The sequence below is a fragment of the Eretmochelys imbricata genome, chromosome 2 (genome assembly GCF_965152235.1).
Source record: "Eretmochelys imbricata isolate rEreImb1 chromosome 2, rEreImb1.hap1, whole genome shotgun sequence".
NCBI lineage: Eukaryota > Metazoa > Chordata > Testudines > Cheloniidae > Eretmochelys > Eretmochelys imbricata.
Window position 1 is genome coordinate 253,599,620 of NC_135573.1, and position 23,343 is coordinate 253,622,962.

A 23,343-nucleotide genomic window follows, 5' to 3' on the forward strand; every position below is an offset into this window, starting at 1 on the left:
TCCCTCCAGTCCGACATCATTCTATTAATAGTTACTCCTCTGCCTGTTCCTCATGCCCCCAAGCTTGGCCCATTCTACCCTGTCCCAGTCCTGTCTCCATCATTTGTGGTGCCTTGTCCCAGTCAAATTTTCCTTCCTTTCCCAGTCTCCACTTTTCAGGCTTCTCATCCCAGTCCCAGGCTCCTTGCCCAGCCAGTCCCAGGTCCCCTGACCCTGTTTCTCATCCTATCTATCTCTTCCCCTTTCTCTCCCCCCCCCACTCATTGGCTCCTAGCCCCAGACTCAGTCCTTCCCCCCCACAAACACACACACCTTTCCTTAGACGCTGCCCCGCTGTCCTTGTCCATCCAATCCCAGTGTTTTTCCACTTCTGTCAGTTCCTTGTTGGATCTCAGTATTCCCCTTCCCCAGCCAACTGGTCTACAGTCACGCCCCTCATTTCTCTCGCTGGCTACCATCACCCAAACAGCCCCAGCCTCTCCTCCCTTCCCGTCCCTGCCCCTCATTCCCAGTCTCAGTCCCCTTGTGCAACAAGTCCCAACTTGTCCTCTCCTTCCCCCACACCCCCTTCAGTCCCCCGGTCTCCCTGCCCAACTAGTCTAGTATCGCACTCCCCATCTCCATCCCTCAGCTCCTGGTCTCACCAGTCCCAGTCTACTCCTTCCCTTTGCCCCCGGCCTGACTTTTGTGCCCTCTGCGTTTGAATCAGATGGCTTTCTCCTCCACATTGCCTGTTTTGCCAGCACATGGCTCATTGAAAGCACAAAAAGAGACAGGCTCCATGCTCTCCATTCCAGTGCCTGTCACCACCTCTGTCCAGGGCAGCCATGAGCTGCAATTGCAGAGAAAGTCCTTCTGAGCCCTGCTGGCCTTGGGCTGGAGGGAGCATGCTCAGTCACTCTGTGGGGATGGCGCATACTCAGTCACTACATGGGGGTGTCTCATGCACAGTTTGGTCAGCACTAGAAGTTGTGAGAAGCTCAAACTTGCTTAGTGGGGACAGACTCTTCAGAGATTTTAGCTGATAAGCCCTAGCAAGTCTCTATGGAGCATGTACAAATAGGCCTTTGAAAACTGCTCTTTGCAATCCGGCCATGTTTCAGTAGATTTTCACAGGGATGGCAAAGACAGGCCCCCCCCCCTCCACGGGTTAAATTTCAAATCTGTTTCCCAAAGCATGGGGGCACTCGTGCATTTCAAGGAAAAGGTCATCAGTATTTTTAACCAGTGCCCAACAGCATATTTTCCCTAACTTAATTCTTGGAAATGGCTGAATTTCCACCACCTCTACCGTGCTTCCTCCCCCCGCCCCCCCCCCCCCAAATAAAAACCCCACAAAAAACAAAAACCAGACTGAGGCAGATACTAGACATGGAAAATTTCAGCTGCAATGGTTAAAATTTGACAAGTTTTGTAAGCAACAGAAAATAGGGTCTTATAATGGGAAGTGTCAGGGGACCTTAATAATAGGCAAGATTACCAACCCCACTTGTCGTATGTGGACAGTGCACTTCTTTTTTCACTGTATTTTCGTCTGTGTAGAGATGGAGTTTTGTTTACACACATGAACCATGTGCTTTGAGCTGCGAAACATCTTTAGGAATAGTCCTCAGACCTTTTTCATTTTGCTACTCATCTCTTAAATCAGCCTAGATTTCTCACTGTTGTTCCACTCTTGCTTAAGGGTTAAAAAAAAATCTATTCCGGGAGAGCTTGAAGAATAACTGTAAATGGCCTCAGGATAATTTTTCTATTTCCGAGCTTGCAATTTGCTTTATTTAAAACCAGTGGTCTGATAGCACCTGCTCTATTTAGGGCGCCTCATGGGTTTCATCATATACATCTTCTATTTTTTGAACATTTGTAATTGAGCTTTGAAAATTTACCTTGAGCTGAAACCTGCCACATAATGACTCTGAACAGGAGCACAGTGTGGACATGCAACAGCGGTTTAATTCCAATGCTTTAATAAAAGTTGCACAGAAACTTGCCAGTTTAGACATACCTTTAGACTTGGTCTACACTGCATGCTTACTTCAGTATAACTATGGCTCAGGGTTGTGAAAAATCCACACTCCTAAGTGACGTAGTAATACTGACCATAACCTTCTGTGTAGACTGCTCTATGTCAGCAGGAGAGCTTCTCACACCGACATAGTTATCACCTCTCGTAGAGGTGGAATTATTAAGATGATGGGAGAGCTCTCTCCATCGGCTTAGTGTGTTCACCGGATGTGCTACAGTGGCGTTAAGTTGGAGTAGTGAGTCACGTACGTCGTTGGGAGACAAATTTAAATGAAGACACATCCACAGCTAACTTGATGTAAGCTGCCTTGCCTCGACCAAGCCATGTAATGTAGACCAGGTCTAATACTGATGATGCTGTGAAATCCTATTTTTCCAAAATATTCCATTTCATAGTATTTAATCAAACTTAGAGTTCTATCAGGAAAAACAAATGCAGAAAATATATAGACCAGGGCCTGATAAAATACATCATGGAATACTCAAGGAGCTGACTGCGGAGATAACTGAGTCATTAGTGATTGTCTTCAAAAAGTCACGAAAGATGGGTGGGATTCCAGAGGACTGGAAAAGGGCAAATATAGTGCTGATCTATAAAAAGGGGAATAAGGACAACCTGGGCAATTACAGACTAGTCAGTTTAACTTCAGTACCTGGAAAGATAATTGAGCAATTAATTAAGCAATCAGTTTGCAGACACCTAAAAGATAAAATGGTAAGTAACAGTCGGCATAGATTTATCAAGAACAAATCATGTCAAACCTACCTAATAGCTTTCTTTGACAGGGCAGCAAGCCTTGTGGATGTGGGGGAGGGGTAGATGTGATATATCTTGACTTAGTAAGGCTTTTGAGACTCTCTCACATGACCTTCTGATAAACAAACTAGGAGATAGAGCCTAGATGGAGCTACGGTAAGGTGGGTGCGTAACTGGTTGGTAAATTGTTCCCAGAGAGTAGTTACCAGTAGTTCAGTCAAATTGGAAGGGCATATTGAGTGGGGTCTCACAGGCATTGGTTCTGCATCCAGTTCTGTTCAATATCTTCATCAATGGTTTAGATAGTGGCACAGAGAGTACACTTATAAAATTTGCGGACGATACCAAGCTGGGAGAGGTTGCAAGTGCTTTGGAGGATAGGATTAAAAGATCTGGACAAACTGGAGAAATGATCTGAAGTAAATAGGATGAAATTCAATAGGGACAAGTGCAAAGTACTCCACTTAGGAAGAAACAATCAGTTGCACACATACAAAATGGGAAATGACTGCCTAGCAAGGAGTACTGCAGAAAGGAATCTGGGGGTCGTAGTGGATAACAAGCTAAATATGAGTCAACACCGTATCAGTGTGGCAAAAAAAGCAACCATAATTCTGGGATGTATTAGCAGGAGTAAGCTGTACACAAGAAGTAATTCTTCCACTCTACTTCGTGCTGATTAGGCCTCAACTGGGGTATTGTATCCAGCGCCACATTTCAGGAAAGATGTGAACAAATTGGAGAAAGTCCAGAGAAGAGCAACAAAAATGATTAAAGGTCTAGAAAACATGACCTATGAGGGAAAATTAAAATAACTGGGTTTGTTTAGTGTGGAGAAGAGAAGACTGAGAAGGTACATGATAGTAGTTTTCAAGGACATAAAAGGTTGTTGTTAGGAGGAGGGAAAAACATTTTTCTCCTTAACCTCTGAGCACAGGACAAGAAGCAGTGGTCTTAAATTGTAGCAAGGGTGGTTTAGTTTGGACAATAGGAAAAACTCCCTGTCAGGGTAGTTAAGCACTGGAATAAATTGCCTAGGGTAGCTGTGGAATCATTGGAGATTTTTAAGAGCAGGTTAGACAAACACCTCTCTGGGATGGTTTAGGTACTACTTAGTCCTGCCTTGAGTGCAGGGGACTAGACTAGAAGACCTCTCAAGGAGGTCCCCTCCAGTCCTCTGATTCTATTTCAAATTTCTACAGTAATTCACCCAATCTACACAAACCAAAGGTTCACACTTATCTAGTTCATCGTTCAAAGTGCTATGGTGTCTGTGTGAAAAAGGGATCTGAAGGCAAGTCAGACACCAAAAAAGTGTCACATGAGCCTTTTTAAAACAGCCATTGTAAACATCAAATAATATCTGCCCCACCCAACAAACTGCTATAGAAAAATAAAGCACTGCGCAAACTCCAGTGAGCATTTTAAAATGATAATACAACCCAAAAGACAGTTTGCAGACCTTTTCCACCCCCTGTTAAAATGGAAATCCTGATGCAGCCTTAACTGTCGTGGTTAATATTTCTACGATACATTAGGGCCAGGATTTGAGATAATGGCACAAACTGGTGTCATTTGATCAGTGGGTTCCTCGGGTATACTCTTAACTCCTCCTCTTCCCAGAAATAAACTGCTTTTAATAAGCAAATTGTTCTAAAATTCTCATTGATAGCAAAATTGTCTTGAAAATTGCTTGCACAATGGGGGCTGGAGGAGACTTTGGGAAAGAAGGACATCCATTGAATTGAATGGGTCAGTTTATACGTCTCAGAGGTGTTGTGTCAGGCTTTTCATCTCCGTAAGATGTTTGATTTATCTGAGCACATCCCATTGAGATGAATGGGACACTTCACGTCTCTGCAATCTTCCTGTGTTTTAGAGGGTTGAGCAGAACCCTCCTTGCTAACTCTAGACCCCAAAGTGGAGTACAGAGCCTGGGACTCCCCTCCATATCCCCTGTCTGCCTTCCGCTAAGAGATGTGTTCCTCACAGGCCACTGGTTACCACCTCCCTACCTCCCTCCCTGTTGCTCCTCTACTACTGGGCAGGGGGAGCATAAAGGTGGCCAGGAGGAGTACAGCTGGTAGCAGAATGGCAATGAAGACCCTCATTACCCCCTTCTTCAAAAAGCCAAAAGAAACTAACTGCCTAAAAACTTCATTAACACTGAGGTAAGGTTAACTTCGGTGCCGCATGCTATTGCAGAATGTTGTGTGCACCTGGACTTAATTAGTGATCCATTTGGATGCAGATCTATCTCTCTTCATATCTGAATGCAGAACATTACCACATCTCGCAAGTAATCCCTGTACCAGTCAGTATGGCTGTCCCTAACACAGTATAGGGCAGTTGGAGTGCATGCAGACAAAGGAATGAATACAGTTATGTGGGGCACAACATACTACATGAGAAGACTCGTTTACATTGTCATTCCCTGTTGTAGCCACAGGGCAGCCCTGGCTGAAACGGTATCTTGCCAGTGGCTCTTTACGGTGGGGCTGGTATGCGCGATAATGTGGTATGTCCAGCTTTTCAGAGGTTTAAGCAGAGGTGCACTTGACTTTGGGGAACAGTAAAAGGTACTATTGGTCAATCTTAACTTTGTGTTAAAGTGTTTGGGTAGTGAATTGTACCTTAATTTTCTAGTTGACGGCGAGCAAGCAAGAAGAGCTTGTGCTTTTCTTTTAACTGAAGAGTGTGCAACCACTTACACAATACTGCATGTGGTGAAATGAAATCGTCTGAACAGTAAAGTCTGTGTTTCAGGAGGGCTTCTAATGAATGTATGTCACTACTTGAGTGGAGGAAACCATGATTGTTTTTCTCCTTTCCTCTATGACTTAAACCTTTTCCATTGGTTCATTCTAGTGCTTTTTGGTGGTATTTTATTTCTGGTTGGAACATGGATGAGTGGGGAGGACTCAATAAATGTGACTGGCATCTTGGTTTGTTGTCAGAGATTTGGGTAGGTTCTGCTGTTGGGATGGATATTGATTCAGATTGCTCTGTGGGGCAGGAACATAAAAAGGTCAAGCTGCTCTACTGAGCATGTTTTTGAACTCACTGGGTTTTGTGGTAGAGGGTACAGGTTTAGCAGCAGGAAGTTTGGGTCACCATTTATGGTTTCTCAACATAGCCGTTGACTAGGAGCAGACATTAGCCTTCTTAGGTATGTCTATGCTGCATTTTAAAACCCATGGCAGTGAGTCACAGAGTCCGGGTGTACAGACTCAGGCTTGTGCTGTGGCGCTAAAAACAATGGTGTAGATGTTCCAACCTGGGCTGGAGCTCAAGCTCTGAAGCCTGGGGAGCCTGCGTGGGTTTCAGAACCTGAGCTCCAGCCCAAGCCCAAATGTCTACACAGCTGTTGTTAGTGCAGTAGCGTGAGCCCAAGTCTGTAGTCCTGAGCTCTGAGACTCGCTGCTGTGTGTTTTAAAACGCAGTGTAGACATACTCACTGCTCTCAATCAAAATATCCTTCCCAAGCTAACTACCATTATACAATGTATTGTATTCTCGTTGTCCATTTTGATGCCAATTTTTGCTCTGTGTGGGAGAATTATATGAAACACTCTTGATAGCTTCTGTCTTCTCAAAGGGTCTACACTACAAGCTCTACAATGGCAAATCTATAGACACTTCCTACAGCAGTAGAAGGGGTTTTTCTTACACCCCTTTGAGGGCAGTATTTAGGTTGATGGAAGAATTCCTCTAGCGGTGTATACAGCAGGGCTTTGTAAGTCATCTTAACTATGACTCTTAAGGGTGTAACTTTTTCACAGCCCAGAGTGACAAAGCTAGGTCAATTTAAAGCCATGTCTGCACTATGAATTTACATCGGTATAACTACGTTGCTCACAGGTGTGAAAAATCCACACCCCTGGGAGCGACGTAGTGTTAATGATTTAACCCCCTGTGTACACAGCACTATGTTGACGGGAGGCTTTCTCCCGTCAACATAGCTACGGCCTCTCAGAGAGGCGGAGTACCTACTCCTGGGAGAAGCCCTCCTGTTGGCTTAGGTAGCATCTTCACTGAAGACTTTTCATCATGCTCTAATGTTTAATGTAGACCCTCCCTAAGTTTTAGGTATAGACTAGGCCTAAAGCAGCGGTATTATTCCATCCTGAATGGCAGTGGGCCATGCTCTGGATTTTAAGCAGTATAGAAGAGAACAGAATTTGGCCCATACAGATGAAGAATTAAATGATGAATTTCTATCCATTTTAACAATGTCTGGAACAGCATAAAGACATAGGTATAATAGCGGTCTGCTTGCTTTTCTATTTCAATCAATTATGAAGAGATCAGTAGGTGGCATGTTAACTTGCTCATTATCTCCATTTTAAAATATTACTCTGTTCTGTAAACATCTGAAATCTGATCACAGGACTTGATTTTGTGAGTTGCTGAGTCTGAATTGAGATCTCTTCTCCATGCCCCTTAAAATAAACTGAATATTGATATATGGGAAAGGACTTAGATTTTTAAATTGTCTGTCTCTCTCATGTGTTAGTAAAAGAAATTAGCCTTTGTCCATACAAACAGGGTTTAAAATATTTACAAAACAATTATTAGCTAAAAGGCTAAGGGAGTATCTACAAAGGCAATTATATTCCAGAATAGCTATTCCTGATTAACTCAATGTGTGGATGCTCATATTCTATATTAGTTTAATCATTGTAGATTAAGATAATTCAGAATGAGGCAATCTTATCAGGAATAGCTATTCTGGAATAATAACTCCCTGTGTAGACAAGCTCTGAGTCTGTTGTTAGGTTAGCACAGACAATGAGAAGGCAGACTTCCATGAAGAATGTGTGTGTGCGCGTGACACGCACCCACACCCCTCCCAAACTGCTGAGAAGTGGAGGCTTTGGAGATTTCTACTAGGATTCTGTTTTGTGGGTTCTGGTGTGGTTAGGGGTTTCTTTTCATATAAATGTCTGGCTATTAGATTTGAAGCCCAATTGCCCCATATTTCTCTTAGAAATGAGAAGCTTTCTTTTTCTCCTTCTACCTCAGTCCTAGAGTCTTCTGGCTGCTGAGAGAATGTAGGATCTCCATTGTTCGATTCCTCTCCAGATTCTTGGCTCCTGAATGGGGGAGAGTGTGTCTGCTACTGGGCCCTTAAACCAAGGCTGCTGCTTTTTTGCTTTTTTTTTTTTTTTCCTCTCTGAACACACCACTGTTTACATCGGCTGCTGTGGTTCATAGCTTTTCCCAAGCAGTAGCATGAAACTGACATGATTCTTTGCATTTTCACAGGTGCCCAAACCATTCTGAATAGCAGCTGTGAAACTGACTAATTTTGTTAATTTCAACCTATTGCTGCTTGGGAAAGCTGAAACCTGCAGCAAAGACCCTGCAGCTGTCTCCAAACCTACAAAGTCCAGTAGCACTCCAGTACTGGGTTATATAATAGCATCATATTTGAAATATCTTCTATTTCATTCTTTATGCATCGTAATGTTTTGTTTGCTATTTTGACTGTTTTACATTGAGCAGGTTTTTTGTTTAACTATTCATAATGATCCCAACAACTTTTGTAAGTTGTTCCAATTAATTTACGGACCAGCCACATGTGTATGAGTAGTTCAAATTATTCCTTCCAATGTGGAAAACTTTGCATTTGTAAACACTGAGTTTCATTAGCCGGTGTGCTGCACTTTCACCTACCATTAAGTTCCTTTGAAGTCTCTCACAGTCCTCTTTAGGTTTGACTACCATAAGTAATTTTGCCCCCTGATCTGCAAGCTATGTGTATGAGGGCAACTAACATGTTTTTACCTAATACTCTGGTTGGGCCATATTCTCTGAAATATGAATAGCTACTAATTTGTTGCTGTGCCATATAACATTTGAAATTACATTTACAGCCTGGAAGAGAGATCTCTCTTATCTTTAAGCGCTCTTCATGGAACTTAGATTTTTCTTTCTTCAAAACATTTTTGTCTTCAGGCATATTTTTGTAAACATTTCTGAAATTAATCCCTTGCTCAGTACTCTGATATGAGCAAAATCTCTCCTGTGAGTTGTACGTTGTAAGTATAGGCCAGCAGTTATCCTGTGTCAAGCAGGGTCATTGGGGGCTGGAGAGGGGTCAACATGGGACGTGAATATGCACTAAGGTTCTTTCCCAAAGCAGCAGGGTGGAGTCTTCTCTAGCACTCTCTTGAATGCTATGAGAGGGACCCAACTAAGGCTCCTGTTGAAGCAACCTGGCCCCAAAAGGGTGTGGTCTGCCAGTGTGGCATGGCCAACCCCACATACATGATCTAATTAGCAGCATGTTGCTCCTTCTTGGGCCACTCTTGAGAAGTGCTCCAGAAAACCATGTCTTCCTGTTCAGCCTTTCCAAGTGAGACAGCCAGCTGCGTGCTAGCAGAATGTCTCCGGGACCTTCTCTGCACCCAGTCCTCTTCCCCATCTTCCCTTCCCCAGTGGCATTGTATTGTGAGGGCAAGATTTTGTCCAGGCTCGGAGTACATTAAGTCAAGGTTAAATGGCCGTATTGGATTGTCATAGTCCTCTGTTCCAGGCTGCAACTTTTCCCTTTTTAGTTCTTCTTTCTTCATTCTGCTGTTGCTGCTGCTTGTACCTGACTTTGGGTATGCCTACACTCGAAATGCTGCACTGTAGCGTAGCTGCTTACCAAAGCAATGGAAGGGGTTTGTACATTGGTGTTGTAAATCCACCTATCCAGGAGGCGGTAGCGAGGTTGACAGAATTCTTCCATCAACCCAGCAGTGTCTATAACCTGGGCTTGAGTTGATTTAATTACATTTTTTGCAACTCTGAGCAATGTAGTTAAGCCATCCTAAATTTGTAGTGTCGACCAGCCCCTTGACTAGCAGTGCAGATGATCTGTTACTCTTTCCAAATCCTAGTGAACACTGTACTGTAATTGGAACTCCAGGAGACTTTTTTTATTTTTAACTTACTGCTCCCAAAGTCCAAATATGCCACCTCAGAGATGTGCTTAAATTCTATTTAAATGGAGCTCTTTCCAAACCAGGCTTCCACCCAAGTGCCAGATTCCCTTAGGCACATTTTGGGGATCACATAAATACACATAAAACAAAGTTGCTCACTTAGGCGTAAAAACATGTTAAATGATTTTTCTTTTTAAACAGTTTGTATGCAAATTTAAAAAGTTCACATTTTAGGTTTGTGAATGTGGTTGTTTTAGAAATATTGTGCAGTAACCTCCATATGATGTGACACAAGGAGTTCTACCAGAACTGTCGTTATGCTTTGAGTGTTAATATAAGATTGCAAATGGTACAGGGATAACTTACTTAACAGGTCACAGTACTAAATAAGTGTAAGTTTCCTCAAGTATAAGTTTAGGCTGCTGTATTTTTACAATGTTTGTGTTAAATGGATATATGTATTTGTATATGATATGTAGCTATAACCGGTCTTTATGTAGTCATTGCTGTGAGTGTTCCATTATGCTGATCTTCCTATTAATTTTTGTATGTGTGTGTGAGATGTTTTGCATACAATAGATAATGCATGCATTTGTATTGTATACGCATGGTTATGTGTTATACATACTGTGTGTTATAGGTATACGTGCGTGTGTTTTCCACTATATTAGCTTTTTGGTGGATATGGGATTGTAATAGGATAGTTCATCTCTTTCCCATTCTCCCCCGCCACGCCTTTTTTCAGTCACCACCATTTAGGTTTGCACACATCTTTTGGATTACAGTAGAGTATGTGTGGGGTTTTTTCTTTGCTAGACTAAGGGCTTTTAAGCATAGGAAAAATAAAAAATCTTTATTAACTTGGGTGTTTTCCACTTTTTTAGCAGACTTCCGTGGAAGAAAAACAAAACTACTGTTACATAACTTTAAATAATATATTTAGTAGTTACATTACACATTTATTTAAAGATACACTTTAAATTATTGTTTATATTTTATTTATCGTACTTTGTATTCTGTTTGAGGAAAGTCAAACTGACACAAAACATGACAATTAATAAGAGATCCCCCAAGAGTATCCTGGTTTTTAAAAGTTTCCTCCGCTTTGCAGCGAACAACTCTGCGCCTTTTGTTACTGTGGTGAACGAAGCTCATTAGGACAAGGAGATTTAAAACAATTCAGTCCAACGCTAGCGTTTATCATCCCCTGGAAGAACCAGCCTTTAAGTAAGAGTGAAACCAACGACAGCAGCGATGGAGCTTATGAGAGAACTCCAAGGCAAAACTCAGTGCCGCGCAAACAAAGAGGACAGAAGAAGTAAGTCTGTTTCATCATAAAAACTTCAGTCATGATTTTGTTGTAATGTTGATTATTGTAGAGAGGCCAGGAAGCATATATGCAAACATTGTGCAGTGATAAATGAATAATTTGAAATTATTTTAAAACCCCTTGATGCTTAGTATTATTAATCTGTGTTTGAAAAATTGCAAACCATGTCAGAAAAATAGCAATCTTTCTTCTGCTGCTTCTTGTTAAGTTTTTTTCCCCTAGAAGCGAGAATGTGCTCTTTTTTTGGAGAGTACAAAAGTAAAAGAAACAGACTTACTTTAAAAGTACAAATGTATTAGTACGTTTTAAATAGATTTTAGAGAGAGTATGCAAAAGAACAGAAGAGGAGTAACAGATCAGCCAGTTGATTTCTAAACTGTTGTGTTTGTGTACTTTGGGGAGGCAAGAAGCGTGTGTGTGAGACCTTGTAATCTTTCTTCCCTGGCCCCCTCCAAAAATAATCCTTGCGACTGTAAAAAGCAACGTGCTATGTGAATACAGTGTATTCTACTGTGCTTAGAACTCTTTTTGTTGTTTTTGTGTGTGTCAATGTTCTGTTTTTAATCCATTGAAGTATAGTAGTATCCCAGCTGCCTTTTGCAATACAGCACTTATTTAATAGCTATTTCTGAGAAATTACATTCACGTACACATCCCTGTATAGTCCATGTTGAAAGGTTATTGAATATATTTATGGAAATGAAGTTTAAAATACATCTATAACTACAAATGCAGATTTTTTTTCAGTATTTGCATAATGGAATAGTTTTTTTCTTAATATATATTTGGATTTTGTAATTCTGGGTTTTTGGCGTTACCATGGTAAAATGTGTTTTTGTTTCAGAGCTGTCTTGCTCATATGTGGATTCAGTTGTGCTGGCTGATTAGTAGAGGTTTTTGTAGCCTATGGGAAAGTGCAAAATTAATTTAGCTTGGAACAACTAAGCAGCTCTGTCCCTTGAGGGTGATGATGTAATCATCCCCAAGTGCCATGCTGGCTAACATCCAAGTTTAAGTACTAAAGCATTGTTGTGTTGGAGTTTTCTGATTGGTTGCTAGCTTTGGACTGCTGCCAATACAGTGAAGAAGTGAAGTAGGAAATGAAACAATAACAAAGAGGCAGCCTTTTAAAAGGATTTAAGGTGGTACATTTTAAGGAATCCTGAATTATCAAGGCATATGTAACATTAAAAGTACTGTAGACATTTAAATTTAAGTTCCACGTTCAGATTAGGTTTATTCAATTTAAAATTCTTTAGTTTAATAGCCCTTAATTAAGTATGAATGCTGAATCTCCATATAAAGCTGGCAGTGATTTTATCCATTTGATATTAAGGAACTATAAACACAAATTTAAAAAAACAGGTACTCAGATTTCCTTTTTATAAAATCTGATATGAATGTGTAATTCTTTTTTAGATTATTTCAAAACTGATAGTAATTCAGTAACAGAAGCCTATGTGAATAATACCTGATTTGACTGCATCTAGGGGTACTTGCCCTTTTTGGGTAGAATGGGTTAATTTAATATATCAGTTCGTAAGGGGACTATTTTGTTCATAGTAGGTGCTAGTATTGAAGGTTTTGATTTCTGATGTTGGACACTTTTTTTTTTTTTGTTATGACATAAGTCATTAGGATATAACTTAGTGCCAAGGATTGAAAACTTCATCCACTCACCAATAATGAGAGAGAAGCTTTTCTTGACAGATGTGGAGGGGGTCTTAGCCATCAATTTTTGCACAACTTAAGCTTTCACTTACATTTCCCCATCTCCTTGCCCTTATGTTTCTGAAGGTAACCTTCAAAATAAGCCAAATGTAAAACAAGAGAATTTTCTATTCCTGAGTCAACACACAGCTCTGTTGCCTGCTGTAGCTCATAGATTTACCAATCAGTAAGGTAAAATTAACATAAATTTGGTCAGGTTCACTGTTCTTTTTCAGAAGGGTGCGAGCATCATGAAACTGTCAAGAACTATGGCAGTTTCATGCTGCTGCTACTGTGGACATCTATGAATAGCCAGGGAGGCATATGCTTGATTTATTAATGAATAGGGGACTGCCAAATTCACAGCCATGAAAAACAGGTCACAGATTGTGAAATCAGACTTCCCCAGTGAAATCTAGCTTTTGGAGGGGCGGGGCAGGCCTTGGGGCGCCACAGCTGGGAGCTCCTACCATTCACTGGGATCCAGCTGTTAGTCCGCCAGGCTGGGGAGGGATGGGACTTCTCCGGCGTGGCTGCTCTTGCTGGGAGAGCAGACTGAAGGTAGCAGCCGCGGAGCTTCCTGCAGCTTGAGTAGATTCCCGGAGATGGAGGTGGGTCTCATCTCCCCCATGCTGCTGGGAGAGCCCCAGTTGGGAGCTGCTCGTCCTCTCAGGACTAGGGTGGGACAAGACTTCCTCTTCCCTTGCACAGCCACTCGGGGGGGGGGGGGGGGGGGGGAGATCAGACCCACCTACCCCTGGGAATCTCCCCCAGCTGCAGGAAGTTCTGTGGCTGCTGCCAGCTCTGAAGGTTCCCAGCAGCACAGGTGAGATCAGAGCCACCTCTGGAAAGCTCCGCAGCTCTGAAGGCCATGCAGAAGTGAGGGTGGAAATCCTGCAACCCCCCTACATCAGCTTTGTGACCCCTCCACAACCCACTTTTGGGTCAGGACCCCCACTGTTACAACACCCTGAAATTTCAGATGTAAACATCTGAAACTGTGAAATTGACCAATTTTAAAACCCTCTGGCTGTGAAATTGATCAAAATGGACTGGGAATTTGGTAGGGCCCTAATGAAGAAGGAACCAATTAAAGATTGAGACTACCCAAATTTTAGCACCCCCCCTCCATGGCAACCACTCTGATGTCTGAGGAGACTAGACATCTCAGTAAGGCTAAATGCAGTGCTTTAGAAATCCAAGGCAGAAACTTTTTTTTAGGTGGGGTTGAGGGAGTCAGGTTTCTCTGGTTAATGGGTTAGTGAGTCTGATGTTTAGTGGATAATTTTTTGGTAGGTTGGGTTAAAAAGGCAGAAGGGAGGATTCCCTGTGCTCAAATAGTATACTCTGTTGTTTGTGGTTTTTTAATAGGTTTGATAGATTCTTCCATTTTATCATAATCTAGTGCTTTTTGTATCATTAAATTCTCCTTTTCTAGCCTCTTTCTCTTACACTTTGCTATTTTGTGAATTTTGGTTGTGTGGGATAAAGACACAGGACCAGCTCTGGGCACCGGCAAAGCAAGCACAAGCTTTGGGCCGCACGATTCCAGGGGCGGTATTCTGGCCATCCTTTTGGCTTGGGCAGTTGCGCGCTCGGAGCTTGGGGCAGCAAAAAACCTAGAGCCAGCCCTGCAAAGACATCTGCTGCCATTGAACCTTCTCCATTCTTGGCCTTTTTCACCCTTCCCCCATACACACTAGCTGTGTGCTATCCTAGCAGCTTACCTCTGTCTGATACGGCAGAGTCTCCTTTGAGAATATTGTCAAAGCTATACCCACAGACCAGCTGTCGAGGTTGCAGAGAGGAAACCATAAGAAAGCTGCAGCTGACACCCTCTGTTTATACCACCTCCCTCTCTTTGTTCCAGGTTTTCCCATTTCCCCAGAGAAATATCCCTTCTTTGCCTGGATCTGTATCTGCTTGTACTTACCTAACAATCTTCTTCTGGAGATGAAGCAAGTCAAACAAAAAATGCAGCTTGAAAAATTTGAGTATGTATGGCCTGAACAATGAGATGGTCAGGCTGGACAAAGGGCCATTTAACAGCGTCATTTTTTCTGGTGCATATGACTTTTAACTGAAAGCATTGTTCTTTATTTTCTCCTACTGATATAAATACAGTGTCAAAATTCAAGAAACTGGGCTAGTTCTCCCCTCCCCCCTTTCTTTGATGTATATTTTATCACACAGGGAAAATTCATTTGAGGCATTCTGGTTTTTTTAGATCATTTGGAAAACACATAGCTAATTGAGTAATAAACATAGACTGTTTTAATTGCAGAGTTACCTACCCACATTTTTTCTCTCCTCTACAGAGAGAGACCTCGACAGAGTGTAGCATCATGTACAAGTGTAAGCACTCAAACTGCTTCTGACGATCAGGTTGTCAAATTCTGGGATGAACTCAGTTTAGTTGGCTTACCAGATGACATTGATGTCCAAGCCTTATTTGAGCCAACAGGTAGGTATACGTTCAGCTATTAGTAGTATGTGGTACATATTTATAATGGTTTAACTGGAATTCAAACTAAACTTTTGTTTAAATAATTCTTTAGTTTGGTATAGTGATTGCCTCTTTGGGGGAAGTGAGGAGCAAAGGAGAAAGAAACAGAGATAATACTTCATAGTTTAAACTGTCATTTTATTAGAACTCCTAAAGGCCCAGTCCTACAAAGCCTCCTTCTCATGTGGCTTCACTGGGGCTACCTGAACAAATAACAATTAGTCCTGAGAGGAAGGGCTTTCAGGATCAGGTCCTAAGATTGTAATATACATTTTTAACTTTAAGGTTTCATTTAGGTGTCTGACAGAAAAATCAAGAAGCTTTGGGCTATTTTCTCAGAGCATTTTAGTTCAAATGTTGCCCTACCATCAATCTACACCATATGCTTATGTATAGGGCTCTACCAAATTCACAGCCATGGAAAAGGCATCACGGACAGTGAAATCTGGTCTCCCCTTGTGAAATCTGGTCTTTTGTGTGCTTTTACTTTATACTATACAGATTTCATGGGGGGGGACCAGTGTTTCTCAAATTGGGGGTCTTGACCCTAAAGGGAGGGTTGCAGGGGGATCGCAAGGTTATTTTAGGGGGGGGTTACAGTATTGCCACCCTTACTTCTGCACTGCCTTCAGAGCTGGGCGCTGGAGAGTGATGGTTGCTGAATGAAGAACCAGCTCTGCAAGCAGCAGCACAGAAGGAAGGGTGGCAATACCACACCATGCCATCCTTACTTCTGGGCTGCTGCTGGCGGCGGCGCTGCCTTCAGAGCTGGATGCCTGGCCAGCAGCCACTACTCTCCAGCAGCCAAGCTCTGAAGGCCACGCCGCCGTCAGCAGCCGCACCAAAGTAAGGGTTGCAGTACCACAACCCACCCTATAATAACCTTGTAACCCCCCATCCCCAACTCCTTTTTGGGTCAGGATCCCTACAAGTACAGCACCATGAAATTTCAGATTTAAATAGCTCAAATCATGACATTTACAATTTTAAAAATCCTATGACTGTGAAATTGACCAAAATGGACTATGAATTTGGTTGGGTCCTACTTATGTCCCACAAAAGAAGAAAATGTAAGAACTCAGAACTTGTTCTGTAAATATTATCTCTGTACTGAGCTTAGTAGTGGTGTCACTTTTTCAAAATTCTCTGAAAATTGGTTTCAAAATTTGATTGTAAAGAAATCTCTTTTAAATGAATTTTAAAATGGGGTCTGGTCTCCTGATGTTGGATAAATTTTAATTATTCCATGTCATCAGTATTGGAAGATGCTTACAATTCTTTTTACTTTAAGTCCCTTATTTGTGTTACTAAATGCAGAGTTGCAATATACAGTTTATATGCTTAATAGCAAATTTCAAGAGGTACATACCATGAGTCTTATATGGTATGTCAGTATAGAATACCTTCAGCTGAGGCGAGAAATATTCGCAGTTCGTCATTATACCGTATCCTTATGGTTTTCATTCTTTTGCCAGGTTTCAGAGTAACAGCCGTGTTAGTCTGTATTCGCAAAAAGAAAAGGAGTACTTGTGGCACCTTAGAGACTAACCAATTTATTTTAGCATGAGCTTTCGTGAGCTACAGCTGATGAAGTGAGCTGTATCTGATGAAGTGAGCTGTAGCTCACGAAAGCTCATGCTAAAATAAATTGGTTAGTCTCTAAGGTGCCACAAGTACTCCTATTCTTTTGCCAGCAGCTGAACTGAAAGCCATTTTAATAGGTACTTTGAGTCCTGGAAGGTCTATTCTTATAGTCTAAGTTTCCCAATATTAGTACAGCAGGCTCTTATTGGTGAGTGTCTCTGTATAATGACAGCTCACTATTGTCATCACAGTGTTTTTACAAAACAGTTTATGTACCAGCCCTGTGCATGGCACCTTGTGATCTTTTAAAAATTATTATTTGTTTACGGTAGCAGTCACAATGTGCTTGGTGCTTTCCCAACAGACAACAGGAACTGAAGGAGTTCACAAGCTAAGGACAGATATACAGACAAAAAGTTAAATAAGTGAGGGGCAAACTGGAGTTAACTTTGAGCGTATATGTACACACAGACCTGTCACAGGTGTATTTGTATATTTTGGGGTACAAAAACTAGAAGCTGAAAGGTATATAAATGTGTGAAAACATCTGGGTTTTTTTTCTATATAATAAAAACTGCAGTATGTAGATAAATTGTTGATTCCTTCCTTCTCTCACTTTTCCTGTTTCAGTAAAAGACTATTGTCCTAATTCTGCAAGCACTTACCACTAAAATTAAGCTCTGTATTCTCTAGTAAGGATTGCAAGATCAGGTCTGTTTGTTTTTTTTTTTGTTTTTTTTTTAAGGTTTTTCCTTTAATGCTTATTTTGAAACTCAACTGCTGCTTGGCAAAGTTGTAAAATCGTGCAATTCTTTCTCAATGATAATGCATTAGGTCACTGCTGGGCTCATCACCGCTGTGCAGAGTGGTCGTTGGGAGTATGCCAGACTGAAGAGCAGCTATCGGTGAACGTGGACAAAGCTGTTGTCTCAGGGAGCACAGAAGTGAGTAGAAAAAAAGAACTTTTCCCCCAAGCCTGTAAAATAAAAATAAATTCAAATAAGACTACAAAATGTCACTCACTGAAAATATCAACTCCTAGAGCTTTGTTCTGCCTTCTACATTCACAGTAATGGTTTACTGTACAAGTAATCAGATTGTAATCTACAGTTGATTTCAGTGGGAAAACTTGTGGAGTATCGAGTGCTACTCAGCTTGATTTTGCGTGGCAGAATCAGTCCCGTGGTTATTGGAAGCTGACAAGGGGTTCGCAGAAAAAAAATAGATTTGTTCAAATTAGCAAATGCCTTTTTCATTCACACTAATATTCATCCTAGCCTTACAATTTTATATCATCAAAGTACAGTTAATATGGTGTTGATATACCCAAATACTCTTAAAAAACAAAACAAAAAACAGCCCCAAAAAAGTGTGTAGTAATAACAAAAGTAATGTGAGTGCAAAGAAGTACTGCCATTTTATGTATTGGGGGAAAAATGTTTTTGGTTGGTGGTTCTTCTCATTTAAAGAAGAAACTATATGAAAACAACAGCAGGTGCCTTGAAAGAAGGCAGAGTCCTTGTAATGACACTTTCTTGGCTTGGTAACAGAAAGAAGGTGCTGCCTACCTGACTGAAAATAGACATTTCAGTCTGTATTTCAAAATGCCAAAAAGACCCACATGGTCTTTGCCACATGCAGTCATCTTTTTGTATTATTGATTAATTTCCAGTAAATTGTTTTAATCATTTATTTATTTATTACAGTGAATAAACAAAATCTAGTTTGCCATTACGTCAAGCAGCTTAACAGTGCAAACTAATTGGCATCATTACTGCTATTTCAAAGAGTAACACTGATATTTGGAATTTATTTACCTTTATTTTCTTTAAAGAATTGTTTGTTGAAAAGTTATTTCTTAACTTGATAGTTTATGGAAGATTTATTTATTTTAATGTAAGTGCTCCCTAGTGGGTGTGAGTGACAAAGTCTCTCAGGTCAACAGTTTTTCTCACACATGAATGTGCAAATCAACTTTATCACCTAATATTTACCTTACTCCATGAATAATTTCATTGATTTCAATGGACTGCTCTGAGTGAGACTGCTCAAACTGAGTATAAGTGGCAGAACTGGGCCCTAAATTAACTAGAGACATTAAAACATTTAAATATATTGATAACAGAAATGTTTTGCCAATAATATTGCCAAGTTGCCTTTTTTTTGTAGTCAGACTATTGAAGAACTGTTAAATTTTTCTTCTTTAACATTTCCTTTTTAAAAAAATAAGACACAAAATTGCTGTAAATCTGTCTTCAAATTAACATTGGCCTTGAAGGCTTTCAGTAAACTGTGTTTTAAAGAAGGGATTTCCATTTAGAATGGAAATATCAGCTTGACTACTGTAATACTCAATGGTGTGTTATGTATAAGTTTGTCATAGGAGAGTGGGCCATGAATGACATGTGCAAAAGAAAACTTTTAAATATTCTTTGAAAACTTCTGCACTGTATTTTGAATGGAGATTCCTATAAATTAAAGGAGAGAGAAATTGTGTGTTGGGAGACAAACTGGATATTACCATAGTATACATGACCACATACTCAGGCATGCACACATCACATAAAAAAAATATGATTTTTGTATATGTATGGATATAAAACTTCCATGTTTTTTATAATTATTATTTCAATTTCAGTAGCAACTAGGGCCCATTATGCTAGGCGCTGTACAAACACAGAACAAAAATACAGTCCTTGCCTCAAAGAGCTTAGAATGTAAGTATAGGACAAGAGACAACCAATGGATCTAGATAGACAGGGGAGTACAAAAGAACACTAAGACTATTGGTCACCATGGTAGGCAGTGGTCTTGGCGTAACAATAGTCTAGCCGTTTATCAAGTTGTGTCGATAACAGAAAAGGAGGGTTTTGAAGGAGGATGAGATAGCTTTGCAGATGTTTCCAGGAAGCTCCTCCAAGTGTGAGGTGCTTGTTGGAAAATGTAACTATTAGACGATGGAGACTGGCATCATGGGCTGATTGCTGCAGGAATTGACATTTCAGTAGTGAATAATAAATAGGATGGGGATAGGTGGGGAAGAGCCCTGAAAGAGAAGACAAATAGCTTATGTTTGTTGCAATAGAAAAGGGGGAGCCAGTGGAGGGAGGCAAAGGTGGAGGGTGACATAGTCAAAGCAACAGCTAGGAAGATGATCTTTCCTGCAGCATTCTGAATGGATATGAATGGGGCAAGACTATATATGTCAAGCTAGAGAAAAGGATGTTGTATTAATCAAGCAGCGAGATGAGAGTCTGGATGACCATTTTAGCTGGGTAGATGGATAAGAAAGACGGTATCTTAGAGATGTTATACAGAAAGAGTCAGACATAGCCTGGGCCTAGAGTGAGGTCCAAGTCAAAGATGACCGCAGGTTATGGGCCCAAGTGACGGGCAGGATGATGGTGGTGTCCACAGTGATAAAGTAAGGAGGTAGTGGGGAGGCCCGGGAGGAAGATTAAGAGCTCTGTTTTAGCTTAAGCTGATGGCTAGACATTCCTGAGGAGATGTTAGAGAGCCAGGTTAAGGTTTTAATTTGGACAAAAGGAGAGAGGAGTACATAGGTAGATCTCAAATTGTCAGCATGGTGGTAGTTTAGAGTTGTTTGGCTAGGAAAATGTCAGAACTGAAGGAGAGAATGTATCTATAGAGAAGGTCAGCCTGGTCATGGGATTTCCAACAGACACTCCGTGGTCCAAAAGGAGAAGCAGAGGAAGTTGATATTAGGGTGAGCCAGTTTTGGGGATTGGCAGAGCAGACCTTGCAATGGTGGAGAGAAGCAAAAGAGATAAGGGTGGAGGGGAATGAAGCATGGAGAGAATGAACAACGATATCAATGGAAGGCAGGGAGGAGAGGGCTAAAAGCACGAAAGAAGTCAGCAGTGCTGATGGATTGGAAGTCACAGAAAAGCCAAGTGACGGCATGAGGGAGGAGGCGGCGGCTGCTGCTGCTGAAGAAAATCGGGTGATAGAGAGGGAGAACTCAGTAACAGAGAGATCGGAGAGAACAGTGCTTGGTGAAGACCAAGTCAAATGACCAGGCCTTTTGGTGACTGGTAGCATTGAACCAGAGCTGCATGTTGAATGAAGAGGTGAAGGTGAGGAAACCTGCAGCTAAAGTTCTGATGGATTATCAACATTGAAGTTAAAATAATCGAGGAGTAGTATGGGAGATTGTGAGGAGAGGAGTGGAAACCAGCAAGGAAGGCTGATGGGGAAGAGTTGGGTGGATGATAGATGACAGAAGCATGGAGAGGGAGATGAGAAGAATCAGATGCAGTACTGTTCAGAAGAGAAGAAAGAGTGGGAAAGATGAGGTAGAAGGGGTTGGAAGTGCCGGAGTAGGAGAGGTGAAGCCCAACACCCTCACTATGGTCGGATCCAGATCACAGAGTGTGAGAAAAGGAGAGGCCTCTGTAAGAGAGGGCAGGTCTCTGTAAGAGCTAGGAGCTGGAGGGAGCGAGATATAAAGAGGTCATGGATGCCTGTGATCTTTTTAGAGATAGAGAGGGTGTTCCAGAGACAGCAAGAGAAAGGGAGGGGGAGGATGGACATGAGGTTAGGAATGGTGACACCAGTTAAAGGGCTGGAGATGGTTCCGGGAGCAGGTATGGGAATGGAGGGAAAATATTGTGGCAAATGTTACCAAAGGGGAGGAGGAAGATGTAGATGTTGGCTCTGGATTTGTGCTGGTGGGAGAGATGGGGAAAATCAGGAAAGGGGAAAAAGGAAGAGGAGCAGGTAGAGCTGGTGGGGAACTGCAGCAGGTAAGGGGAACAAGGATGGGGAAATAGAGCCATTGTGGGGAAGGGAGAGGGGAGGTGGACAAATGCTATGATGTAGAAAGGGTTCTTGTGAGAGCCATGGGAGCATGCGTGGTAGATGAACAAGATTACCAAAAAAACCAACCAACAAACAAGGCTCAGAGTTTGAAAAATGCTGTGAAGGTATTCTTTCAAGTCGTCCTGCTAAGCAGCTACAGTGCACTGCCTCACCATGTGAGGAAGGGGAACGGAGGTGGTCAGACTCAAGCATGGAGGGTATGTCTACGCTGCAGTTAAAAATCCACAGCTGGCCTGTGCCGTCTGACTCCATCTGTGGGGCTGTTTAATTGCAATTTAGGTGTCCATGCTCTAGGACCCTGCAGGGTGGGAGGGTCCCAGAGCTCAGGCTGCAGCCCAGGCCTGAATGTCTATACCACAATAAAACAGCCCTGCAGTCCAAGCCCAAGTCAGCTGGCCTGGGCCAGCCACTGACGTCCAATTGCAGTGTAGACATACCTGAGACAATCTCGCTGTAGGGGGGAACAGGTGCAGAAGTGTCTCCCAAGTGCTTGCAGGTTGCTTAGCAATTGGAGTGTGTTGTGTGATTTTGATATCCAGATGATAAATTGCATTTATCATGCACCTTTTAGGAAGTCAGCTGCATTCTGTCCACCAAGTCATCTTCACTAAGGCTATTTCTAACACTAAACTCCTGACCAGCATGCAGACAACTGCCATTAGGGACAAAAAACAGACAAAAATAAACCAAAACTAAACTCAGCCATAGAAATGTTTCATCCAACAAATATAAAAATTCCACCACAAAATTAAAATGGTGAGAGGCTAAGGATGGGGAAATATTCAACTTTAGACCCTATGTTTGATTTAAATACTTATTTTTGATGAACCACTAGGTTCATCAAAATATATCATAGTGCATTATACCATCTGAAAACCAGGAATCATTTCTGTTTCAGTTGACCCAGATCCAGCTCTAGTAGACTGCAATATGTTGGACCTTAAATTTGTGTGACTTCATGTGGAGAAAAAAATATTTTAGAAGTTTCTGACATATATTCATAATAATTTTTTTTCTCTTTCAGAGGCCTGTACTGTTGCAGTCAGGTTACTTACTTACTTACTTACTTTCTTAGAGGAAAGGATACGAAAAGCAGTCCCAATAAATGTAGCGGCCCAGGGCTTCTTGAGGCTCTAAACTGAGGCCTTAGAGGCCCTGTGTTAAGATTAGTGTTTGGTTAAGAACTGGAAATGTTTCCATGAACTGCATGCTGTGGTTTTTAACCTGAAACATTTGGTTTGCACCTGCCACTGTGGGGGGTGTGTGTGGAAGTAGAGAGCACTACTTCCCATGCAGCTCCAGGAACAGCTCTGCTACAGGTACTGAGCAGCTCCCTCAGGGCTGCCTGCTGCTGTGCAGGAAGGAGAGGAGATAGTAGTTGTGGCTGCTCCATTGCCTGCTTCCCTGCCAGGTTGTGAGATTCTTGGAGAAAACAGGATGAGAGCTCAACTGGTTCTGCCTGAGTCTAGGAGACTGTCTAGCAAAGATGGGTTCCCACCCTCACCTGAAACAACGAGGAGTCTTTGTGGCACCTTAGAGACTAACAAATTTATTTGGGCATAAGCTTTCGTGGGCTATAACCCACTTCATCAGATGCCCTCACCTGGCCACTTAGCTTAGCCCTGGAGAAGTGGGGGGGAAAAGGGAGAAGCAG

The 23,343-nt window shown here is 41.8% G+C and overlaps 1 protein-coding gene across 6 annotated transcripts in view; it reads left to right on the forward strand.

Moving 5' to 3' along the window:
• Positions 1-23,343, forward strand: part of KMT2C (lysine methyltransferase 2C) — a 334,572-nt gene that overhangs the window by 110,937 nt on the left and 200,292 nt on the right. For all 6 annotated transcript variants that reach the window (XM_077808386.1, XM_077808385.1, XM_077808388.1 and 3 more), the window contains exons 4-6: positions 10,829-11,035; positions 15,076-15,221; positions 17,682-17,791. In XM_077808386.1, the coding sequence (XP_077664512.1) occupies positions 10,829-11,035; positions 15,076-15,221; positions 17,682-17,791 (463 nt within the window). The remainder of the gene's footprint in view (positions 1-10,828; positions 11,036-15,075; positions 15,222-17,681; positions 17,792-23,343) is intronic.